Source organism: Aythya marila (assembly GCF_965140915.1).
Source record: "Aythya marila genome assembly, chromosome: 18".
In the NCBI taxonomy this organism is placed as follows: domain Eukaryota; kingdom Metazoa; phylum Chordata; class Aves; order Anseriformes; family Anatidae; genus Aythya; species Aythya marila.
In genome coordinates this window covers 6,654,903-6,678,038 of record NC_139059.1, presented here as the reverse complement: position 1 = coordinate 6,678,038, position 23,136 = coordinate 6,654,903, and the positions used below count along the sequence as shown (strand labels likewise).

Here is a 23,136-nt window from a genome sequence, read left to right as displayed (position 1 = left end):
TACAGTTGTGCTAAATTGTGCTGAATGTCCTGGTTGAAAAAAAGTCTTACTTTTGGCTTTCATGTTAATGGTATGTGTGTTTCTTGGAAAGGACTTCATCTCAGTGTTAGTGAATGGATGTCTCCTCCAAAAAGTCAGCAAAAGCTAAACCACCTTCCTTATGGGAAGAAAAGGATAGAACTTGTAAATACTTGTTAAAATTTAACCTAGCTGGTAAATATTGTCCCTTAAATAGAGAGAGACTTGAAATTAACCTAGTTTTTAGTAACTCCTTGCAAATGGTTGTTAAAGTCAGGGTGTGTTTTTTTACGTGAAGTATATCATGCTTAAACTACCAGCTGTTTTGTTTAATCTGTAAAGGAAACATGTCCAGTTGTTTTTTTTTTCCTGGCAGATTTTTTTTTCCCTCCAAGCATGAGACTTCACTCTGTTGTCAGTTCCGTAAGAGACACCATCTCATGGCAGGTTCTGACTATAAAATGCCATTCCATTATGTTTATATCACTTTTTGCACTAGGCAATTACGAGCAAGAACTCCTGTACTAGAGCTGACCTACTCTTTAGGTCAGCCTCGATACTGAGACTATTATAAAATTCCAATTGCCTCAAGCAGAGGAGAATATATCAGTAATCAGCTTTCCTAATTAGCAGTTTGTCTTTATGCAATTACTTCTCAGTTTAAGCATTCACCTGCATATGTTTCCATCTCATAGGGTATAGCTGCTGAAACCTGAATTTTCTACTAAATGTATTAGAGCAGAAGTAAGTGATGAGTCTGTGAAGATAGTTACAGTGACAATGTTAAAAACAGACCTTATAACCATGAAGTAAGGTAAAAGCTGAATGCTGGAATTTTTAATTGCTACTGGCTCTAACATCTTATGGCTGACAGAACTAGAATTACTCTGCCTCCATCTAAACAAAATCATAGGGTATTTTTGAGAAAAATAATGTAAGTACACATTGCTTTAGTCCAAACAATCAGCTTTTAAGACAACAAAATGATTGTTGTTAGTGGTTGTCTATTTGTATGTAGGGTTACCATGCTCACCTTTTGAAGTAGACCAAGTGAAGCAAAATGTTGCTTGTTTGTGCCTTGGTTTTTGTAGTTTTGAAACCCTGGTGTGAAATCCAGTGATCAAAACACCTACAAAAAGGCCTTAAAAGGCAGCACAGCAAATACAGGTGACCTAACATGTAGCCCTCTCCCAGCAGTTACTGTAAGAAAAAAATTGCAGAGACTTAAAAATATGTACATAATTACATTCAAGGGGGGACATACCATTTAAGACTGCCATCCACAGGTCCCTCAAAGGATTTGGTTCTTGCGGAAGCTTGTATATCACTGCTTCATAAGAATTTCCATTGTTTCCTATTTCAAGCAATGTTTTTTCCAATATATTTATAGTTTACATAATAGTCTTTTATACGGTTTGCTATAAATAACAGCAATTATAAAATATGGTCTTCATTGCAAACAGTATTCTGTAATATAGGTAGCCTTCCCTTGAGTAATATATTAAAATTACTGATGTTTGTCAGGTTTATGGCAGCATTCTCTATCTCATCTTTCCAAAGGAAATGTGAAGTGTTGATATTGTTTTCGAGATCTACTTGTCTTTTTTGTCAGCTTTCTAACCCAGTTACTTCTGATCAATACTGTTAGTATGGCTTTTTAATTCCAGCAGTAGAATAAGCATAAGAATATAGGAAGGTTAGCATCAACTGTTTCAGAGACAGCTTCACTAAAACACACGTTGCCTTCATCCTGTGATGAAGCCATCCTAGGATGACTTCATCCTACTTCTGTGTTGAGTTCAACATTATCTCAGCCTTTCTAAGAAGATAGAAAGTACTTTAAAACTTTATTGATGATCATAAAAGTGCTCAAAGTTCCAGACACCAGCAACTACCCCTCCGACCCGTCAAGATGACAGATCTGGTCTTAGAGAACAACAGCTATACACCATCTTCTTGTTACAGCAGTTCTTAAAGATTCCCACCAGCTTAGCCAGACAGCTGCAGTGATATTTACCATGCCTTATGAGAAATTGCTTTTGCTATATTGAAAGGAAGCCATCTGAAGTCGAGATTTCAGTCTGTCTGCTTCTAGTTCTTGAAAAAAGGTGTCGTCATCATTTTGCATTATTGCAGTTTGCAGTTGTTGTATTTCCTTTTCCATCCTTGATCTCAATTCTCTTTTTGTTTTCTGCAGCATCTGAAGAAAATACAAGTATTAACCATATCACAGAAAGAAAGAAAGAAAGAAACTATAAAATTGAAATCCTTACTTGTGCTTGTGCTTTCTCTCTGGTTTGGATTTCTTGGCGTTCTTGAGATAAAGCTTCTGCTAGCATGGAAAACTTAAGCATAAAGAATGTTTGAGTTGAACCAATTAAAGGAACGGCTTTTAGTATTTAAAATATTAACTGGCTTTTATTGCTGATTAAACTTACCTGATCTTTGTAATAGTTTTCCATGGACTCTAACTCATTTTGATGCTCTCTTCTTTGCTCAGCACGCATCTCTTGAGCATATGCTCTGAGGTCCTTTAGTCTTTGCTTCTGAATTTCTAAGCCTTCTTCAAATAAGTTTTTAAATATCTGCCAACAATTAAAAAAGCAAACAAAATTTTCCCAGAAACTTACAAAAGCTTGGTTGTTTTTGGAAGCACTAAGCTTTTCTGAATATAAGGCTTAGATCAACCAATTTAATTTGAATAAGATGCTTTTAAGTATATATTAACATTTTCAGCTGCTTTATCTCATGATGAAAGAACGATCACAAGATAGGGTCATTCCCTGTGGATAAGTATAGTAAGTATCTTGTACTGGTGGCACAGACAAGCTGAGTTGTACTGGTAGTATTAACTTAGCTGGAATTTTTAGATAAAAGTAAATTTTTAATCTGTTCAGTTAGATTAATAAGAAAGTGACTTGAACAGCAAATATTTATTGAGTTCTAAAAGTACTTCACAAGATATGACAATATAAGCCCAACTCTGAATGTGCACTGTGAATACAGCCCACCCTGTATTCTGTTGTCTAACTTTGGGACCTTCATCCAGATTTCCCGTAACAGGAAATCCAGCCTGTACTCAAGCTTTCCATTCATACAAAAGAATACTTAGCAGCTGCACTACTGCAGAGCTTGAGAGGCACAGGTCTCAGATTGCTAAAAATGGATTATGCACTAAACTTATAGAATTTAAAATGTGAGAATTGTGCATTTACTCCTGTAAAATATACCAACTGTTTGCTTACTTTAGCTCTCTGATGTGCAGCCCTGAATAGAGATCATCTGTCAAGAAGTCCACTTTGTCTAACAAACATGAGTGAGTGGTTTTTGATCAGTTTCCTTAACTGAAGATTTAGGATATTTTCTTTGGGGAGTAGCTATAGGAACTTCTTAATTGTACTGTTTCATGAAACTTCATTTCCCCAATTTGTCATGTTACCAGCCCTGTTTTTCCATACGGGTACTGACCATTTTTCTCCTTTGCTTAACCCCACCAACCATCCTTTCTTGTATTACAGTGGCCTGCCTTAAACTGTATCAGTGTTTCCAAAGAAGGAACCTTTTCAGCTGTGGCTTTGACTACCTAACCACTTAATCCAGGCTCCTAAATTCTGTTCGCTTAACTTGCTCTCTGTCTACTTGTACCATTACCTCAACTACAATAACGCCAGTTCTCAGCACCAGGGTCCAACCAATAGAGAAGAATTCCACACTTGAAAAGCAAGACAGACATCTTGTACTTACCCTTTCTTCCCGTGTCCTTGCCCGCATCATCTTGGCACGCAACTGGACCCGGTAATCTTCATAGTATTTCCTGGCTCTAACAATTTGTTGGCGTTTTTCTTTCACCTTATTCTGAGCCCATTTCTGTCGGCAGATACGTTGCTTAAATTCTTGCTAAGTGGAGAAAATAGAGGTAAGACCACCAAGCTTGTAATAGATTTTCTGCAAGCAAAGCTTTGTTAATCATTTCTAATAAGTTGGGTCCCTTTTGAAGGACTGTCTCCCTACCCCAATTTTAAAGTTTTAAACTATAAATGCAGTGTAATTAACACTGATTTAGCAAACTGCTGCCATGAACAGTACTATATAGTTAAGCAGCCAACGCTGCAGTGGTTGCTGGTGTTTTTAACAATACCAGGAGCCTGAAATTCTTCCTCCTTGCATGTTCTCAGAATTTTATACTTGTAAGGCAACAGCGCAATGTAATAATAGTATTCCATTCGTATGACCTCAGTGACCACACAGCAAGCAGCAGATTGTGGCATTTGAGACCACAGCTACCCAAGAGACAAAGTTATAAAATAAGAAACCACTTTCATGGACCAGGGAGTATGCATTCTAGCTAGCTCAACATGCGAGTTTCCAAATTACGTAACAAATACCATTCAAAGAACATACCAGTCTCTTGTTATGGTCTTGATCTTTTTTAATAATTGCAACAAGAAGCTCATGCTTCCTCAGGGCTTGTTGAACCTGGAGTGTTTTTTTAAAAAACAAACAAACAAAACCAACCAGTTACTTCCATCATTCTGCAGAACAGACATTTGTGCGTAGGAGTTTTAAGATAAATATTGCCCCTCTGCTATGCTATTTATATTGAGAGTTACCAGGCATAAGGTAAACAACTAATGTTGTGGATACCTTTTAAGCTACAAGACTGTTGAGAATTTGTACTTAAAACTACAGACTTTTTAAAAAAAAAAAAAAAAAAAAAAATTGAGCCCAATTGTCTACGTGTGTACATCTCCTATTCAACCAACCTCCTCATCTTAGGAAGAAGATATTTCTTGAACAACTGCTTCTAAGACTAAATGAGTATTATTTGGCTTAACTTTATTCACTGTAGTTGCATATGATGTCTTGTCAGAAAATAGGTCTAAGAAATATTTAGCAGAGATTTTGTAAAACCTGGGGTTACAGTAGTAAAAGCAGTTTTACTTAGACACTGTATGCAGTTAATTGAGCTTGCTCAGATTTCAAGGCAGAGTTTGTCTACATTACTGATGGCATTGATAACAGTACTTTAAAATGCACCTAGCTCATATCATATTTGTAATAGAAATGCAAGTCTAAAGAAGCAGTATCCACATTCTGTATCTCAAAGCTCAGATATACATCCTTTCACATTGTGCTTTGGATGTGTGTGTACCCTAGCTATGCTGCATATAGAGAGCATATATCATTTATTATGAAATACAAACTGATGAATACTACTGTTCTGTGAGAAGTTCTGTCCTTGCTAACACTTAAAAGGTAAGAATAAGAATGCTCACCTCATTTTGGAGTTTTAGCTTAGCTCTGCCAGAAGCTGCCTTAAGTTGTTCAGTCTGTGCAAGCTGCTGACGCCACATTTTATTCATCATGTGGTTGGAAATATGCAGGTGGGGAAACTCTTCCAGTAGCTGAAGCAGGAGGTCATCATCTCTTACTTCCACTACAAGGTAAAGACAGATGTAAACAATAAATTCCTGGAGAATACATTTAGTGGTAAAGTCTTCCAGACGGTGTCAGCCTAAGTTACAAAATATTTCAAATTGAACACTGTATGCAACTACCATGCTGTTACTATGATGTCAACTTAAACCCAGGAGGACATAGCATCACTCTGTCAGAACAGCAGCTGAGAAAGTAAGTGGCTTTTTTTTTCTGGTGAAGAATTGCTTTTATAGCTCAGGCTTGATTTCTCTCCCTCTTACCATGTTTAATCTGATTTAGACAGGTACCCTTTTCTTTTTTCAAATGGTTCAGATGATCACTAATTAGCAATTACTTTCTTTCCATCTCTCACTGGCTGCAGCAACTTAATGCTAATATAGCAGTAGCAGTGAGAGAGCCAGATCAAATAAATAGGTGGAAAACAAACCGAATCATCACAGGACGGCTTGGGTTGGAAGGGACCTTGAAAAGCATCTCTTTCCAAGCCCCCCTGCCACAGGCAGGGATGCTACCTACTAGATCAGGTTGCCCAGGGCCTCATCCAACCTGTTTTTGAACACCTCCAGAGATAGGGCTTCCGTAAGTTCTCTGGGCAGTCTGTTCCAGTGTCTCACCACCCTCTGAGTGAAGAATTTCTTCTTAACATCTAATCTCAATCTCCTCTCTTTTAGTTTAAAACCACTTCCCTTAGTCCTATCGTTATATGCCTGAGTAAAAGGTCATTCTCCAAACTGTTTTGCAACCAGTGCATTCATTACTTCTTCGATCTTCGTGGCAGGAAGAAGTTACGGGGAAATGAAACAACTGGGTATTAATCAAGTACATGCCTCTTAAACACTCAAAAAGAAAAAAAACAGTATACCTGAGCAACATTTGGGTACACTGGAGATTATACCGTGACCTTATATATAAGCATGCATAATGCTGTTTGACAGACTGAGTCTGTGATTTGTGTTGGCTGTTCTTGGAACATCACTTGCTCAGCAAAACCAGTGGCAGTGTTACTGCTACAACAGTAGGGTCTTTTCCTACCAAACATTCTGCTCTATTACCTGCACATGGCTCAGCACCAGCCCACTCAAGCTACAGGCCCAAATTTAAATCTAATACATGTTCAGGAAAAAAAAGGAAAAAAGGGGAAAAAAAAAAAAAAGACTGAGCTCAGAGTATAGTGGAGCAAGTACAGGAGTAGCAGTAATGGAAACAAGCATTGAAAGTAATCCAGGGGATTTTAAGGAGGTAGCAAATGGGTCACAGTTTTGAATTGTGCATGGGTGGTTTACATTTACTTAAAGCATTATCTTCCCTAACAAAAATCCAGACATATGGAGGTCATAAGAAGGGGAAAATGCTACAGCTGACTGGTATATGTTGGACCAATGCCTTTATTCTTGGAGTTCAACTAATGCTTTCAAAGGATGCCAGTTTTCCACCAAGTATAGTTTTGCATTTCTTACTTGGAGCTGCTTTCTTTGGCTTCACAGTCCCTCGTTTTGGAATCCACTGGCTGTATCTGGGATTCCGAGGTGTGGTTTTTCTAGAATAAACTTTCACTGGCTGAGGCATTTTTGGAGGTTCTTTAAAGATGTTTTCTTTGTATTCTTGTTCCTTAGGAGCAGATGTAAAACAGATGGAGAACAGGTATGAGAAGGGAAAGACTGATAGATCACATAGTTTGGATATCAGAACTTAAATGGCTTTGAAACTGTAGAATGAGAAATTGGACATACTGAATTGGATTCTCCAGAAGTCGAGAATTTACCAAATGCAGGCCAGGGTTCAAATAAAGGTTAAATCTCACTATTGCATAACCTCAGTTCTTCTGCAGCACTTAGCATTACCGCAGCAGCCTATGGATCACTTCTGCAAAGGCTGTGAAAATGGCCAGTGCATCCCACATGAGGATGACACAGCTTACCAGCTTAAGTTCCTTGCTGTTCCAGTAGTATGCAAGTAAGTAGCAAGACCCCCTTTGCCAGATTCATAGCAGCAGAGAATCATCCTTGCACAAAAAAAAATGACTTTTACAGTAGCTGGAAAAAGATTATGACAATATTTTGCCGTAATTACCTGTAATGTATGGGGGATCCAACCACATCAACCTAGCTCTTAAGGGGATTGGGGGCAGGTATGACGAAGTACCTATCTGAGAAGGCCTGCAATATCTCACTACTCAAACGTTTTCTTGGAATGATCACTAGCACTAACACTACTTTTCAAATCATCACGAGAAGTTTCCATAGACTAGCCTGAACTATCTTCTTACTTTGCTTCAGTTCTTTAAATCAGAGTCTCTTGAAGTTATCACTTCATGTAAAAAGTACGGTGGTTAAGTTACCCCTAAGAATAATACCTACACATGTTGAAACTTGAAAAGATGTCCCTCTGCTCACTATTTGAACAGCATACAGCACAGTAACTGACACTAGAGTCAAGATGTTTCTGTATTCATGCCATGCACAGTGTCTAGATGGAGCATTTAGACAAATTTTAAGATAACGAGCACCACAGTGCATTACATACCATTTCCTTGACTTCTTCTCTGAGTTTGGAAATTCTAAGCCTCTCCCTAGCTTCATAAATTCTTAGTTCATCTTCATAAGCTTTAGCAACCACCTAGAAAGCAAAAATAAGAGGATTTGCAAAGCAAATGACCAATCCATATGACTACGTCATTAACTTCTCAGTGTATGGGTCAAAGTTGATTCTTCCGCTTATTTTTTTTCTTTTTGCGGCAAGATTTGGGGTCTACATCTCTTCTTAGCAGTCTACCAATACAGCAGTACAAAATCCCAAGTGTCTGCAGTAAGGACATTCAGTTTTAATACTTTTAGTATAACTACTGGTAAGAATAGTCGATAGGTCTAACCCTGAAGTTACCTTTGCTTCTTGTGTTCTTTCATCCTTTTCTTTTTGCAGTTGGTTACGTATTTTCCTCATTTGCCCTTTTCCATTACTGTGAAGTACATGTAACTCAGAAAAAAGTTGACGCTGAGATGAGGGTGAGGACGGAGACAGGGATCGTGGCCTGACTGGGTACTTCGCATGTGGTGTGTCTGTAAGGAGAGTTGTTGCATCAACTATTTAACTTGAAATGAAAAAGCCTCCAGCCATGTGTAAGGAAAAATAAAGCTTGGGGGTTTGTTTTTTAAAAAAGGCACACGCACCAAAAATCTTTCCACAGCAGAAAAGTTCAAGTGTTTAGCACAAATTAAATCATAAAAATCTAAAGCCTTTGCCTTTAGGATTATCCCTGCCCTGAATCACATGTGTTGGGGCGTGTATAATAGCAGAAGTGCCAGGAGATATTCAAGATAGGAAAGGATAAAGCAGCAAAAACATTTGAAAGTAACTCAAGGTCAGAGACTGACAAGGGTCATAAACAGCTTCATCTTGCAACATGATGTTGTACATGTGGATTAGATCAAGTTATGTGATAGTTTTTTTTTCTTAATCTCCTGTACCTATAAGGGTAGTTATATAATTGTATTGCTACCAACACACACACTGCCTGGTGTAAGATAACTAGATGTGTATGTTGTGTTCAGTACCAAAGAAAGCACAGTATTGTGAACAAGCCCTCACTTTAAAGTCACAGTTCTGTCAAATGCACTTGTGTGTTCTGTCTCTTGCCCCACTTCCTGTACGCTTTTCACTGCAGCTGTATTTGCCTTGTATTTCTGTGGAGTTTTACCATAGCTACTTAAACCATTAAATGGGAACTTAATTGTAATTCTATTACTGTTGCTCAGATTTGGATCTAAAACAGAAAATACAAGTCAAAGAGCACAATACAAAACTTAGTGAAACTAGGTGTAGTTCAATGCATCGGCTTTGACGAGAAGGATTTGTGGTGTTTTGGTTTTTTTTGATGTTCCTTTCCATCCTAATACTTAAGCATCATAAGAGACATTACCTTGCTTAGTTTTCCTTCTGCGATAATCCATGACACTGTCACTGTGCTGAGACAGGTTGTCTTCGTCTGTCAACTCCTCTTCTCTGGCATGCCCACCCAAAGCTCTCTTTAACATCTGTTGGATAGATTTGGGGGTAAGAGGGTGTGGCAGGACTCAGGTTCAATAGTTCATTCAAAATTTAGAACTGTCAAGTCAGGTGTTAACTGAAGATTTTCTTTTCATTAATATTAAATGTATATTCTTGTTTCCAGCTGTTACTTCTAAGGACAGTTTGCTTGGATACAACAAAGATTTCACTTACTAAATCTAGTTCATTTAACCTGCGAGAAAGTTTTTCTGATACTTGATGAAGCTCTTGGTTAGATAGATTTTCTTTTGTTGTTCTGGGGGAAAGAGACTCTTCAAGTGAATCTGTGGTAGAATTTTCATATCTGCTAAAACAAAACAGAGATTTCATTTCTATTCTAAAAACTTATAGATAAGCATTACCTCATACAATTCCAGTTCACTTTTTGTATGAGCACATTTTTATAGGATTAAGTAAAATCTGGTTGTGTAAATAACTGTATTTAAGAAAATGTGTATGTGACAGAAGTAGGAAGGATATTTGTTAAAATTAACCTTTCACTGTCGTGCAGCCAAGGAAGAGACTGCATTAAAAAAAAAAAAAAAAAAAAAGTGGTGGGCGTTGTATAGGAAAGTGCTTGCTTGGATCAGTAAAAGGAAAACTGAACTTGCCTTTTCTTTCTAGGCAGATGCCTTGATTGAGGTCTTGGAGTTTGTGCTACTTGCTCAGTATGTAGTGAGAATTTTTGATCTAAGGGGGAAGCAGATGTAGAAGTCCCATATACCCAAGGAACCTAGAAAAATGATTATTTAAGATTTTATTAAGGTTTCCACAATAATGCTCAAAAATATCATAGATCATGGTGGTAGGGAGACCCTACAACAGTTTTTATAAAAGAACCATCTCAAATCATATAATCACATAATATATATATATGCATATGCATTTTATATATGCTATATATAAATATAAATGAAGTAGTTACATGTCCGTGACCCCTGACTGAAGATACTGTGTTTTAGAAAATTAGATGTTTAAAGAAATAAGCTAGCAAAAATATAGATTAGTTTAAGAATCATCTGGAGCTAAACCACCATGTCAGAAGAATGAAGTCTAGATATCAGTACCCCTGTATACTACCTCACTAGCTTGGAACTAATGCTAAGTAATGCAAGTAAGCTGAACTTCCCCGAGTATGGTCTAAGCTGCAAACATACCAAAAGAAATCAGTTATGTACTTATGCCCTTATGCCATTTAATTACAACAGTTCGGTATTGCATGGTAATTGATCTGTTCAAACTGGAATGTTCAGGGTTAGCACACATACACTTGCAAATGCACCAATGGAAAAATAATTTTAAAGACAATGTTTTAAGCAGACAATGCAAAAGTAAAGACTGTTGAAAACAGCCTTTGGAACAAATGAAGTCTGCGAGTACCTCTTGTGGCTGCAGAAGGCAAAAAAAAAAAAAAAAAAAAAAAAAAAAAATTTCCAGAGCAGGCAACTTCCTACACAGACATGCTTCTACAAGCACAGAATGGCATCTGCTGATGAGTTTGTAGGTTTTGCATCATTCGGTTTTTGAAAAGCAGGGGACAATACAAGGAAATAAAAAGCAAGTATCCAAACAGGCAGCTCAGTGAGCTTTAGAAAGGGGTCAAAATCTAAATTTTACTGGCATCTGAATAACCCCAGAAAACAAAAATTCTTACTAATTTAGAATACTGATACGCTTCAGAGAAAGGAAATGTCCTCTTGTGTTTTATACGTCTCTGAATAAAAACAAGATAACTAGTAGCTGTTTCTTATGAATTGAAACACAATAGGTACTGGCAATTATACCTCTTGGAGCAAACAACTCCTGAAAGAATTGATGTGACTTAAAACTATGTGGTCGCAGTATAACAACATTGCATTACTAATTGTATAATGAAGCGAGAAGCCCAAAAGCAGGTTTGAAGAAAGCTCTGAAGTGCCACAAAATAACAAAAGAACTGTGTGATTCCAAATGCATTGACTGAACTTCCACAAAGATGGTAAAGATGCAACATTTACCTTTGCCATGTTGTTTTCAGCACCACTTGAGACCATCTTGTCTCCTGCTGCAGAAACATATGACAGGTAAGTGTTAGTTGATAGCGTAGACCACACTGTGCCTACTAATGTGTAGAACAACTACAAAAAAGATGTAATCCATAGCTTGTTGAACCAAATCAGTCCAAGAGAACATAATGAACAAGGCAACTGTGTTTACAGAGTTGTGACTTTCGTTTCAGTAATTTCTCAATTTCTGGATTTTCAGTGCCATGGGAATGCTATGGAAACTAAAGAGGCATCTGGTGTCTCCCAGACAACAGAGCAAATAAGCACTGAAAACCAGTTTCTAAATCTTTTATACAATAGCAGTTCAGAACTTTTTCTTCAAGCTGAAAATGGCTTATATTTGGATCATGTTCCTCTGCTCAGAGTAAGCTCAGCTGTAGGAGTTATCTGCTGGAAGCAAATTCTGTAGCATAGGCACATCTAATTGGATTAACTAAGAAAGAAGTTGTACTGGGAACAAGTTATTTTTCTTGAGCAGAATGAACAGTTTGAAAGTAATCTATTTTTTTCTCTATATATAAAACAGAGATAGAAATATGAACTTGTGGCTGAATTTAAAAAAGATGCACTAGTAGTTTCAAAACCATGTTTCTCATAGTGCCAATAAAATTAAAAGCAACGTTTGACAAAACAGAGTTGTTCTATGGGAAGCAAAATTCTCTCTCACCAGGGATTTTCCTTGATAGAGGAAGACTACTACAAACATCTTCAGTTTTTTGTGTAAGTGATGTTTCAAGCTGAAAGAAAAATTGACCTGGTTTATATGAATTTACAGGAAAGTTTTGACAGGAAAGCTGCACATTAGATTTGTCTGAGTATGGCAAGCAATGCTCATTTTATTGGTAGCAATACAGAAAATGCAACTATCATTTTATTGCTTACCTCACTGTTAACTGTGCAGTTACATTGATTTTGGACATACACTTATAACTCCATGTATGATTATGGAGGTGCATATATATGTATCTCCATGCATACAACGTAAACACCCCCACACTCAAATTAACTTCCAGTCTGGACCACTCAGTGACGAATTAATTTAAAACCCATTTTTAGATACATTCAGAAATGTTTTTCAGGTACCAATTATTCTCATTCTGCAAATATACTAGACAGTTTTAAAAGGAAAGCAGTATTAATTAATAAAAATCAAAGGATGGGTTTCTACTTACAGTAGGAGTTTCCAGTTCTTGACAGTTAACCAAAGCTGCTGACTGGCTGTCTGAGCTCTGATAACATCTCTCCACAGGATCATGAGATCTGGCTTCAGCAGGCTGAAATGGTGGTAGCAAGGGAATAGCCTGGCGTATAGGCTCCCCAAGTTTCTTAGCACTGGAACTCAAACCGTCTTTTTGAAGTTCATCAGTATGAACAAACTCCGTTGATCCTTAAGAGACAAATATAAAGAACTTGAAGCATTATCTAATCTATTAAAGCAGAATGTTATTTTTAATATATTCTACATATATTAGATGGATGTTTAAGTATCTAATGGTAACTACAATCTTTGTTGGATTATACAGAATAGCACTGTAAGATTTTTATGCCTTTCTATGGTACTTTTTTTTTTTCCTCTGTTTACAAAGTTGCATACTGCAGGCCCTCCTTGTTTTACCACTTCTCAAAGAGCATCATGTTTTTCCATGACTGTAGAACATATTGTTCTCAGAATGTAGCTATATGCCTACCTGGTAAATACCTTCTGATTGGGTGTTATTTTCCCCAAAAAGATGGTCATTTGAGACACATGCTGGGGAATTCCTAACAACTTGCAGGAATTCTGAGCATTGACAGAGCCATACTCATTAGAGGCCAGGGACAACTGGAGATGGCTGCCATCTGTCAGAATGATTCACCCAAGATAATCTATTCATCACTGTCCTTAAGAACAGCATGAAATCCCCCTGTAGAACATGATTTTGGATGCTAGAATCTTCCAAGAGAACTTTTTACTTTCTGTATTTCACAAATTGAACCACAAAAAGGGGAGGAAAAAAAAAAAAAAGAGCTGAAGCTGAGCTGATACCTAGCTAAGCAGAAATACCCTAGACTATGTGAACTTCAGCCTCTGGGACAATAAAATATAAAGCATAATGTTTCTGAAGAACTTTATTTATTTATTTATTTTTAAAAATATAGCTAGAGTGCTTCTAGCCATGAGTAAAGCTCTTTTCCATGTTCCCTTAGTCAGAATCAGGTAGGTTAGATGTGGAGACTGGGTACTTACCATCTTCTTTTTCCTTCACAATGGCCTTTTCAGCTTGAGAGAACTGTCTAGATACTGTTGCAATAACCTCTGAGTTTTTTAGTTCTTCTATATCCTTCCTCACTTCTGCTGATAACAATTCAGGAAACTGGAATTCTAGACATGGTGTTTGAAAAAGATCAAATTAAAAACTATAAAGCATTTTGTTATGAGATGTTTAGACAGACAACTTTCTTACTAGGTATAATTAGTAACTTGACCTCAGCGATCCATACTATGACCAAATGGCAAGCATTAAAATAAGTCTGACTTAATGTCTACTTGTACCTTCATTCTCTAATACTAATTCATAATATTTTTTTATGCTTCCACTTGGAAAAATTAGTCACCAATAGGAATGTCACTGAAATAGGAATGGGCTCCATTTAAATGATGTGCATATTATTTGTTCAAGAGCCATCCATAATATTACTAAGTGACCCACACTTCTAACATCTCCTTTAAAAATGAACTTAAAATTGTCATTTTACTATTTTAAATAATACTCTTTACACTGCAAATTAAAAGCTTCAGAAATCTCTTAATCTTCTGGGAAAAAAAAAATCTTTGTAGGGAAGACTGAATTAGAAGTCAAACAACAAAACCTTTATTCAGGTAACGTAGCTCAGCAGCCATGAAAAAGTCTCAAATACCTACTCTAGGAAATCCACATTCTAACTCCAACAAGATCAACTGCAGGTAGGTACTTTCCTTACTGTATGATTTTTATTTTTTATTTTTTGAAAAATAAGAATTTAAGATAGTATTTGTTTGGAATAACATTAAATAAAAAGGTGAAAAGTGCTGGTACCTCAAGCCTACATAACAGTTGTTTAAAGGCTATGCATTGCTCTTTAAATGTGTATTTCTATATATGCATAAGTATGACTTATCAGAAGCATAAATACTTAAATTTGAGGGAAGTTTCAAAAGAAAGGGACGTTTGATTTTGTTACTTATTTACTGTGATTCATTGACATATTTAAACTGCCTAACAGTTTTACTATCTGCAAAGCCTATAAATATTACTATAGATTATTTTTTTTAAATATATATTTACCCAAACTCACCTTCCCGTCTCTCTGAGAACGAATGAGCAGTATCTCCAAGTCTAATTAATTCACTGGTAGATTCTGATCCATCTACATCACGGGACGGAATGAAAAGTTCTGACTGGGAACTAAAAGGAACATGAAGTGGCAAAATATTTACTCTAAAAGTCTTTGCCTCTTCAGTCCACAAGGTGGAGCTGCAAAAGAGTCCCAGCTCTACTTCAGTTAGCTTCTATAGCACAGGACATCAGAGGCCTGCTTCCACAAAACAAACCAATGCAGAAGTCATAAAGATAGATCTAATGCAGTTTAACTAAAATGTGATCATTTAAAACTGCGACAAAGGTTTGAACCAGTCTCATTTCACATGCAAAGTAAGATTAAGGGAAACAAAATGCCATCAGCATTCTTCATAGCCAAAAAAGTTCTAGACATCTCTTGTTGCCTAACCAGAAAGATGTAATTAGTACATTTCCTACTTGCATAGTATTGAAAACTACTAGCTGTTCTATAGATATACAAAAACAGTAGTCAATTACTGTATAAATACTTAAAGTGTTCAGAGTTATTCTTACCCTGAAACTGATGAAAGTTTTGAAGGCAGCGTAAGTTGACCACCATTGCTTTCCAGCTGCTCTGGAGATACGATTTGAATTTTGTTATTGGGCGGCTCATTTATCTCAACTGTTAATAATAAAGAGGCATTAATTTTCAGGAAAACTAATTCTATGCATAAACTAACATATTATTACCAATATTATCAAAATAGTTTAAGAGTAATAAAACATAATAAGGATGATATCTAAAATTATGAACTTTCTTCTTCCTCAAAATTAAATCCTGTACTTATAACTAGAAAAATCAGAACCCCTACCACACAAGTGAAGCAGAAAGATTACATTCTCCAATTCTCACCTTTTAACAAGTTTTGGGAAAAAATATATTTTTTTTCATAATTACTGCTCAAGAAAACACTGAATGTAGTTACTCAGTTTGGCCTCCAAATTCCAGCCCTCCCCCCCTGTGGTCAGTGTCAGTCTCTCTCCTCTTCTGCGTTGCCATGGTCATAAAGATGGCAAAAACACCAAAGAAATCTTTGTTACATTGGAAATACTTTTTTTTTGATCTTGGGCACCCCAAAACAAGGCTTCACAAAGCTTGCATTTTCCAGTGGTAATCATTCCCTGTAGGTGCTATTGAAGAGAACAGCAAAGGAATGGTTTTTATCTACTCTGGGAGCTGTATTCTGTCCATGAGTACTGAACTGTGAAGAACTCTGGTCACAAGAACTTCAAGCCCTTGGCAAGCTGACTTGATAGCAGACAAACAGGAAAAAAAAGTAAGCAGCTGTCCATAATACTGTATTATCAGAACACGATACCTTAAATTTGGACATCTGTCTATTCACTCACCTCCGTTCTGAGAAGAGGATTCACTGACTTCTTCTGTAAGATACTCTAATAAGCCATCAAATATTTCAAGGAGGTTTTTGATAGATTCCCTTTCTCCTTTCACAATGTTCTCACCTTAAGAGAAGGTAGTGCCACACATTAATAATCAGTACTTCTACTAATTATTAGAATAAAAATAAGTTTGAAATTCTTAAAAAAAAAAAAAAATAATAATAATAATAATAATAATAATAATAATAATTCTGAAGACTGGAAATTCTTGTGAAGGTGTCAGCTCAAAGAAAAGCTGGTCACTTGTGTATGGCTACATGCATAAACTTAATATATCTTAAAAGCATCCTGAAGTTGCATATTTTCAGTTCTACTAATCAAAAGCTTACTGATGCTACAATTACTTCCACAAAAAATAATAATAGCACATACACACACACACACACAAATATATATCTAAAATACACAGGAATATTCTCAGAGAGGGACGCTATTACTATGCACTTAGGCATATTAGCGACAGCATCAACCACGTCTATGAACTGGCAAGAAGGATTACAAATATCAGCTATACGGTACTGTACAGTTACCAAGATAGAAAGAGGTACTGCATGTCAAGCAGTTTTCATTCTTTGCAGGCTATGTTATTCAAGGCTATAAATATGAATACTCAAAGTGATTGTGTGTGTAAAGGATAGACACGATGTGGTCCAAATCTTTTACACATCAAATATTAGAATTTGATATCAAGTTCGAAATTCAAGGCTCAGGTTTTAAAGCTCAGTTTCCAAGCTTAACTGTAAAATTCTATGATTCTGTGAAAATATTGAGCCAGTAAAAACTTCAGGTAGTGCTTTAGCAGACAAAGTGAGTATTACTGTTAACTTTCATGTTTCCTACAAATCTGTGTTACACAAGAGGACTCATATTTATTCTTGACTTTCTAAGTGTATAACCTGATGTCCACAGCAAGGATTCGGTGTTTTGATGACAGTCACTGCAGGTGAAAAGATCCTGCTGTACGATAGCCCGCTTTGTAACATATGGTTCTTATAAAGTGTTCAATTAAAACAAACATTCAGCTAGTGCTTGTCAATATTAAAATGAGTACTCACCAGTGATATGCGACAAGCTGACCTGCAAGTAGTCCAGTGCTAGAGAATCAATTACCGCTTGTACATTATGTGCATCATCCTCTTGAGTTCTAGGAGTAGCTATGAAATCTATTTAAAACAAATGCATACATTTTAGGCTACATAAATAGATAGTTTATTGCTTATATTTTTACTAAAATATTTTTACTTTTAAAATACTAACTTGTAAGTAAAAATTACTTGTGTTTTTGGTGAAAAAGCCCAATAATCATATGGTTGTATGAAATCTTTAATAAAAACTGAGCACAAACATGGAATATCCACTGGAAGGTGTGACGATTTTATCAGCTGTGATACTGAATTCAAAAATAGGGACTAGTTATATAGTTTTTCTCCTTCACTCCTAGCACATGTATCTAGTGAACAGCATTAAATTTGAATTACAGTTTGCCTTAAGGTCTTTTCCTTCTCTGTCAGCAACTAGCAGGACAGTCTTGTATTCTACTTAATTGGGAGCAACATTAATTATTTTCAGTTTTGGGCTTATATTAACAGAACTTCTACCTCCAACAGCTGGCATGTAGGTCAGTGCTATTAAATCTCCTGCAGCAAGGAGATGCTTAATGCTCCCCAAACAAAATAGTTTACCATAAAACAAGCAAATATGTAAATGTATAACTCCTGAACAATTGTCACTGTAGTAAAACGGACGTGGGCTAAACAAGAGTTAAATTGCAGTTTCTCTTAGCAGACTAGGTACTAAGCATTTTATAAGAACAGGATTTGATAGTAATGCTGCTTTAACAGAAATGAGTCAATTCACACCCTTCACAGGTATTAGCTTTAAGGCATAATTTTCATTAGAAAACATTCTACTGTAGCTGTATTACTGTGCTTCCCTTGCAGCTGCTGTTAATAGCAGTAAAAAAAAGTGTTACTTAAATCTGTTCAGAGAGTGAGTCTTATGTGTTTGTCTTAGAAATGATACAATACTTTAAAAACCCTATATATGTAATAAATACATTGTGCAAACTTGAATTTGTTCATTACAAAACATGCAGAGACAAGAAAAAGCATGTTTAGAAATTAATGTTCCCACCTGGTACTTTTTCCCCCAAGATTGATTCATAAAGACGAACAAACACATCAGCACCACATTCCGAGAGATGCTTTATGTTCTGGTTTATGTGACAGCGCCTTAAAAGTTCATTGGCAACATCAACCCAATCTATTAAGAAGTAAAACAGATTAACAACAGAACTGAAAGACACATAAATAAATACATGGTTACAGTGAAAGAAGTGGTTTTGACTCCACCATACATGGTTGATCACAATCACACTACCTCGATCACCCAAAGTATTGAACCAGTGCTATGCTTTCTGTCCCACACCCGATTTCCTCCACCCACACACAGCATGAGGGATGGCACACGCCACTATCTGCTTCAAGTACACAGCTGGAGCACAGCTGGAGCAGAGAGCCAAGGGGTACTTATGTATTAAGTACCACAGACTAGGCAGGCATTTTTCCTCCCAAATAAAGAAAAGCAAATTTTGATCTGGATGAGTAACTAGGAATTTCAAACCTTGTACAAAACGATAAAATAAGCACGGATGTTCCTTTATAAAGAATCAGAAATGACATCCACTTATAAAAAAAAAAAAAGCACACATCCTATAAACCCAGTTTTTCTCACATCCTTAGGCTATGATAACACTACGAACGTATGTATTTTTCATGTAAGTTTAAATTCAAGGACAATTTTATCAGCTCGCTGTTTAAGGATTACAAGAATATGGAGCTACTTCACTCCAGTGAGCACAGTAAGAGATGGATGCACACAGAGCTGGATTTTTCCGCAACTTTTGAGTACTGAATTCAAAGTGCTCTGAGGGACATGCTTTCTCTACAGATTTTTTTCCTCACCACCCAATTCAAATATCACCTTGGAAGAGAAAAAGTCTTCTTGTCTGTTTATCTCTATGATATCTTAAGATGTTTTTCCCTAGTTGTTGCTTTTGCAAACAATACAGTGTTTTTAGTAAGTACTGTCAAGGACTTCAAGTTACCAGAAAAGTCGTAAGACATTTTTTGAAGCAAAAAGAAAGTGCAGGGTTACTACAACAGACTGTTTTGTACTGTTTTTTCTTATAGAGGCAGGAAGAACAACTTTTCTGTCTCTTCATATAGATCCGGAAATCACTTTACAGTAACATTTTAATAACTTTTTAAAAAATAATAATGAGAGGTTCGAGGAGCATCTCCAGATCAGCCGGGCAAGCCCTAGAAAGCTTCAGCTACCATTCACCTCCAGCTTTATCTGTCTGAACTTGTCGCCAGAGAAAGGTGGGGGGAAGGCTATAAAATGCTTAAAAACCCATGACACAAGGAAAAAAAAAAAAAAAAGAACTTTAAGTGACGTGACGTCTGAACGGAACGGAAGGTGCTGCTATAAGGCCTAGTGGTGCCTCAGCCGTGAGGCCAACCTCACCGCGAGGCCCCCTCAGGAGGGGCCCGCGGGCGGGAGCGGGGCTCCCCCGACCGCCCCTACCTGCCCGCTCGGCGCTGCCCATGGCCGCCCCTCAGCGCCGCCCGCCTCCAACGGCCGCTGCGCGCTTCAAACGGCGCCTCCCGGCAGGCCCCGCGCTCACCGGGCGGGCGGGGCCTGGCGTTACCGGGCCCTGTGTGTACAGGGCTGTAGGGGCGGTGTTGTGGCAGAGCCGCGGTCGCTGTGGAAACAGAGCCGGGGGAGCCCGGGCTGGAAGCCAGGCCCCAGGGCGGGGCGCGGCCCCTTCTACCCCCATGACCCCCCCCCCCCTTCTTCTTCTCCTCAGGCCCTGGTCGTAGCGCCTGCCCCGTGTCAGGCGCCGGCTTCTGGCCCTCGAGCTCAGCCCAGGCCTCGCAGCCCGGCCCGGCCGCCCGAGCCTCCTTGGGCCGAGCTCGGGGCCTGGGCCATAAAATGGCGGCGCGGCCTCAGCGCCTGGCCCGCTGCGAGGCCTCGTCGGAGGTGTTCTGCCCCCATCGCACTGGACCCGGACGGGTTTTTCGTTTGACCCCCCCTCCCTCTTTTTTAGTTTGTTTTGTTTTGTTTGAGCATTTGCTTTTCTCAAAATAAAGCATGGAGGTCAGGTGGGGCAGGGGAGATTTCTAAAAACTTGTAGCCCTGGCCTGGGGTTGTTTGCGAGTGGGCAGTGATGGTGGCTGTACACTGACGGGGTTATTGTGTGGGTGGAGGCTCGTTGTAATTCTGTAGGCTGTGTAAGCTTGCCTGGGAAGTGCAGGGTAACAGTGACGTTCATAAGTGAAGGGGAGAACTCTTAAAAGTAAAATCTATGAGGTTTTGTCTAGAGAAGCTTAGTGTGCTGTTAAGTGCTAGAGTACAGGTTTTTGGAGGTGTTGAATGGTGAAAGCATGTAACTATCCTTACCAAGCAGCAGTATAGGGCATTGCTTAGGTATTCTGGAACTTCCATGTTGCATCAAGTCACGCAAAAATATAAATAATGGTGCCTTTTATCCTTCAGCTCCTGGAGCATGACAGAAGCAGCTGAGAACCTAATTGTGACTGTGGAAATAAATGACTGGCAGCAAGTAAACAGAGAAAATGACAGCTGTAATAGTCTGAGGACATAATTTGTAGGTATATAATTAAATGCACATATCACTTTAATAAAAACAAAAGAGCTTCTGCACATGGAAGCAAATGCACATCAGTACTTCTGAAATTAAGCATAGATTTCTGTTTGATACATATACAGCTTTGTGAAGTTCTTTTGATTTGCTTTGCGTATGTTTGCTCAAAGCAAGAACAGAAGAATCAACAAAGATGTTTAACTTGAAGGGGTGGAACAGAAATGAGGAAGTTTCTTTTAAAAGAGGAAATTAAAAGGAGTTACTTGCAGGCTAAAATGCATGCAAGCGAGGCGGAAATCATCAGAGACTCTGAGCTTTTGTTTATTTTTTTCAATTCTTCAGAAACTTAGCAAGGTTAAAGAGCGCAGTAACAGCAGTTATATATATACAAACAAAAAAATCAAGATGCGTTAAGCTAAATTTAATAGAGAAGATCTGATAATTTGCTATTAATTTTCACAGCCCTTACAAAAACTTTTTTCAAACTCATCAGAATGAGCAAGTCTGTACGATCAGTAGGTGAAGAGTGTTAGTTAAGAGGAATATTTTGGGAGATAAATCCATAGCTTGCTTCTTTACATCACTAACTCCTGTTGGAAAAAAAAAAAATGGAGGAGGATCCCCTATCAGAAATATACAGGGGACAATATTATGGAATCTAGTGAAATCCAAGTGCTGCTGAATTAACAACAACAACAAAAAAAAGATTGATCAGGTCGTATTCCTCCAAATTGCTTATCTGCTACAAATAGCATGTGACCGGTTTCATAAATTCATCTTAGAATAAGGAATGGGAAGAAATAACTGGCTTAAGTTTAATTCTGGGGAATCTGTAGTGAACTTCAGGCTAAAATGTATGCTCCTTATACCAAGGAAGCTGAAAATGCAGTAAACACAACTTCTAGACGCTAATTACCTGCCTGTGGAGATAAGCCATAATATTAAACTGGGAAAAAGCAAACTCAGCTTTCTCAAAAGCATTTATCTCACAAATCATGTGTTTTTTTTTTGCAAAAGTCAATAACTAGGTATATAGGACAGAACCTCGTTAATATAGCTGATTGTATATGTAACATATGGGAATATCCAAAAAGCTTTCAAAATGCTTTATTCAAGGTCTTATAAGGAAAAAAGATAAACTGATAAGATTTTAAAAAAGTAATTAAATCTCTTTGTTGATCTGCAGTTAAAAGGCAAAAACTGTATAAATAAATAGACAATTTTCATAACAAAGTTCAATACACTTAGAAGTGATGTAAAGATGTTTAATAAGGGCCTTATGTTTTAAATACACTACCCAATATATCAACGGTTGAAGCTGGCTGAGGAGTGTCTGAAAGTTTTCATGTTACTGACCAAGTGAAAATACGCCAGATGAAGAGTGGATAAAAAGTAGTATATGTGAAGAAGGAACAGCTGCTACTATTCACTGGGTTACTTTTGAGGAAGAGATTGTGGAAATACCTAGTACTAATCTAAGAAAAAATAACAATAAAATAATAATAAAAAAAACCACAATCATTAGGAAATAATACATGCTGGATTGAAAACATCAGTATGCCTTCCTATGTAAGTCTGTATGAAGGCCCAGATCTTGCATACTGTGTGCACTTCTTGTCACTAAAGTGGCAAGGTTTATCATAAGTGTGGAATTGCTTTTAAAGGAGAAAAAGAAATAGACTTCAGTTTTGGCTTATAAATGAGGTGACTTAGAAGATATTAATGTACAGAAATTGTACAAATAATTAAATAGAAATTAATTATTCACTGTTTAATAACTTTGTTTTGTATTCCCTTGTTGTTATCTGGCAACATTATCGAAAACGAAAGGAAATATTTTCCAGGTAGTGTATGATTAAACTCTGAAGTATGTTGTCATGGTATGTTAGAAGCTAGCATGAATAAAACAAAAACGGGAGGGAACATACGTAACTGTTAAGATAGTGATTTTTGTCTTAGAAGAGCCTTAAGGCATGGATTGCGAGCAGGTGGGAGGATACACCCGGGAGGGCTGTTACAGCATTTCCGACCTTGTGTTGTGTTTGTTTGCCTTGGCCGCTGCTGGGAGCAGCGGCAGGCAACATGGCTGATTCGGGTTGGGGTTCGAGCTGCACCTTTTGTGCTCCAACCCACAGGTGGCAAGGCACCGGAGCCCCCAGCC

At 37.5% G+C, this 23,136-nt stretch overlaps 2 protein-coding genes across 4 annotated transcripts in view; one reads left to right on the top strand and one right to left on the bottom strand.

Annotated features, from left to right (window-relative positions):
* SMURF2 (SMAD specific E3 ubiquitin protein ligase 2) overlaps positions 1-12,903 on the top strand; it is a 78,227-nt gene extending 65,324 nt beyond the window's left edge. The window contains exons 20-21 of one of the 2 annotated variants that reach the window (XR_014318764.1): positions 11,519-11,564; positions 12,796-12,903. The gene's annotated coding sequence lies outside the window, so the exon portion shown is untranslated. The remainder of the gene's footprint in view (positions 1-11,518; positions 11,565-12,795) is intronic. The other variant, XR_014318765.1, reaches the window with a different exon arrangement.
* On the bottom strand, positions 35-20,011 carry CEP95 (centrosomal protein 95). Of its 2 annotated transcripts, none has more exons than XM_082774981.1 (22): positions 19,895-20,011; positions 18,440-18,568; positions 17,362-17,469; positions 16,256-16,369; positions 15,419-15,527; positions 14,862-14,971; positions 13,774-13,908; positions 12,719-12,933; positions 12,214-12,283; positions 11,499-11,545; positions 10,113-10,234; positions 9,676-9,805; positions 9,374-9,488; positions 8,338-8,513; positions 7,981-8,073; positions 6,915-7,065; positions 5,295-5,455; positions 4,420-4,494; positions 3,763-3,915; positions 2,457-2,603; positions 2,292-2,363; positions 35-2,218 (listed from the first exon to the last, which is right to left on the bottom strand). In XM_082774981.1, the coding sequence occupies exons 1-22, from the start codon at positions 19,914-19,916 to the stop codon at positions 2,042-2,044; spliced, it is 2,631 nt and encodes an 876-aa protein (XP_082631107.1). In that variant the 5' UTR covers positions 19,917-20,011; the 3' UTR covers positions 35-2,041. The 2 variants fall into 2 exon arrangements, with proteins under 2 accessions (XP_082631107.1, XP_082631108.1); XM_082774982.1 differs by having other exon boundaries at positions 15,419-15,479.
* Between the last annotated feature and the right edge of the window lie 3,125 nt (positions 20,012-23,136).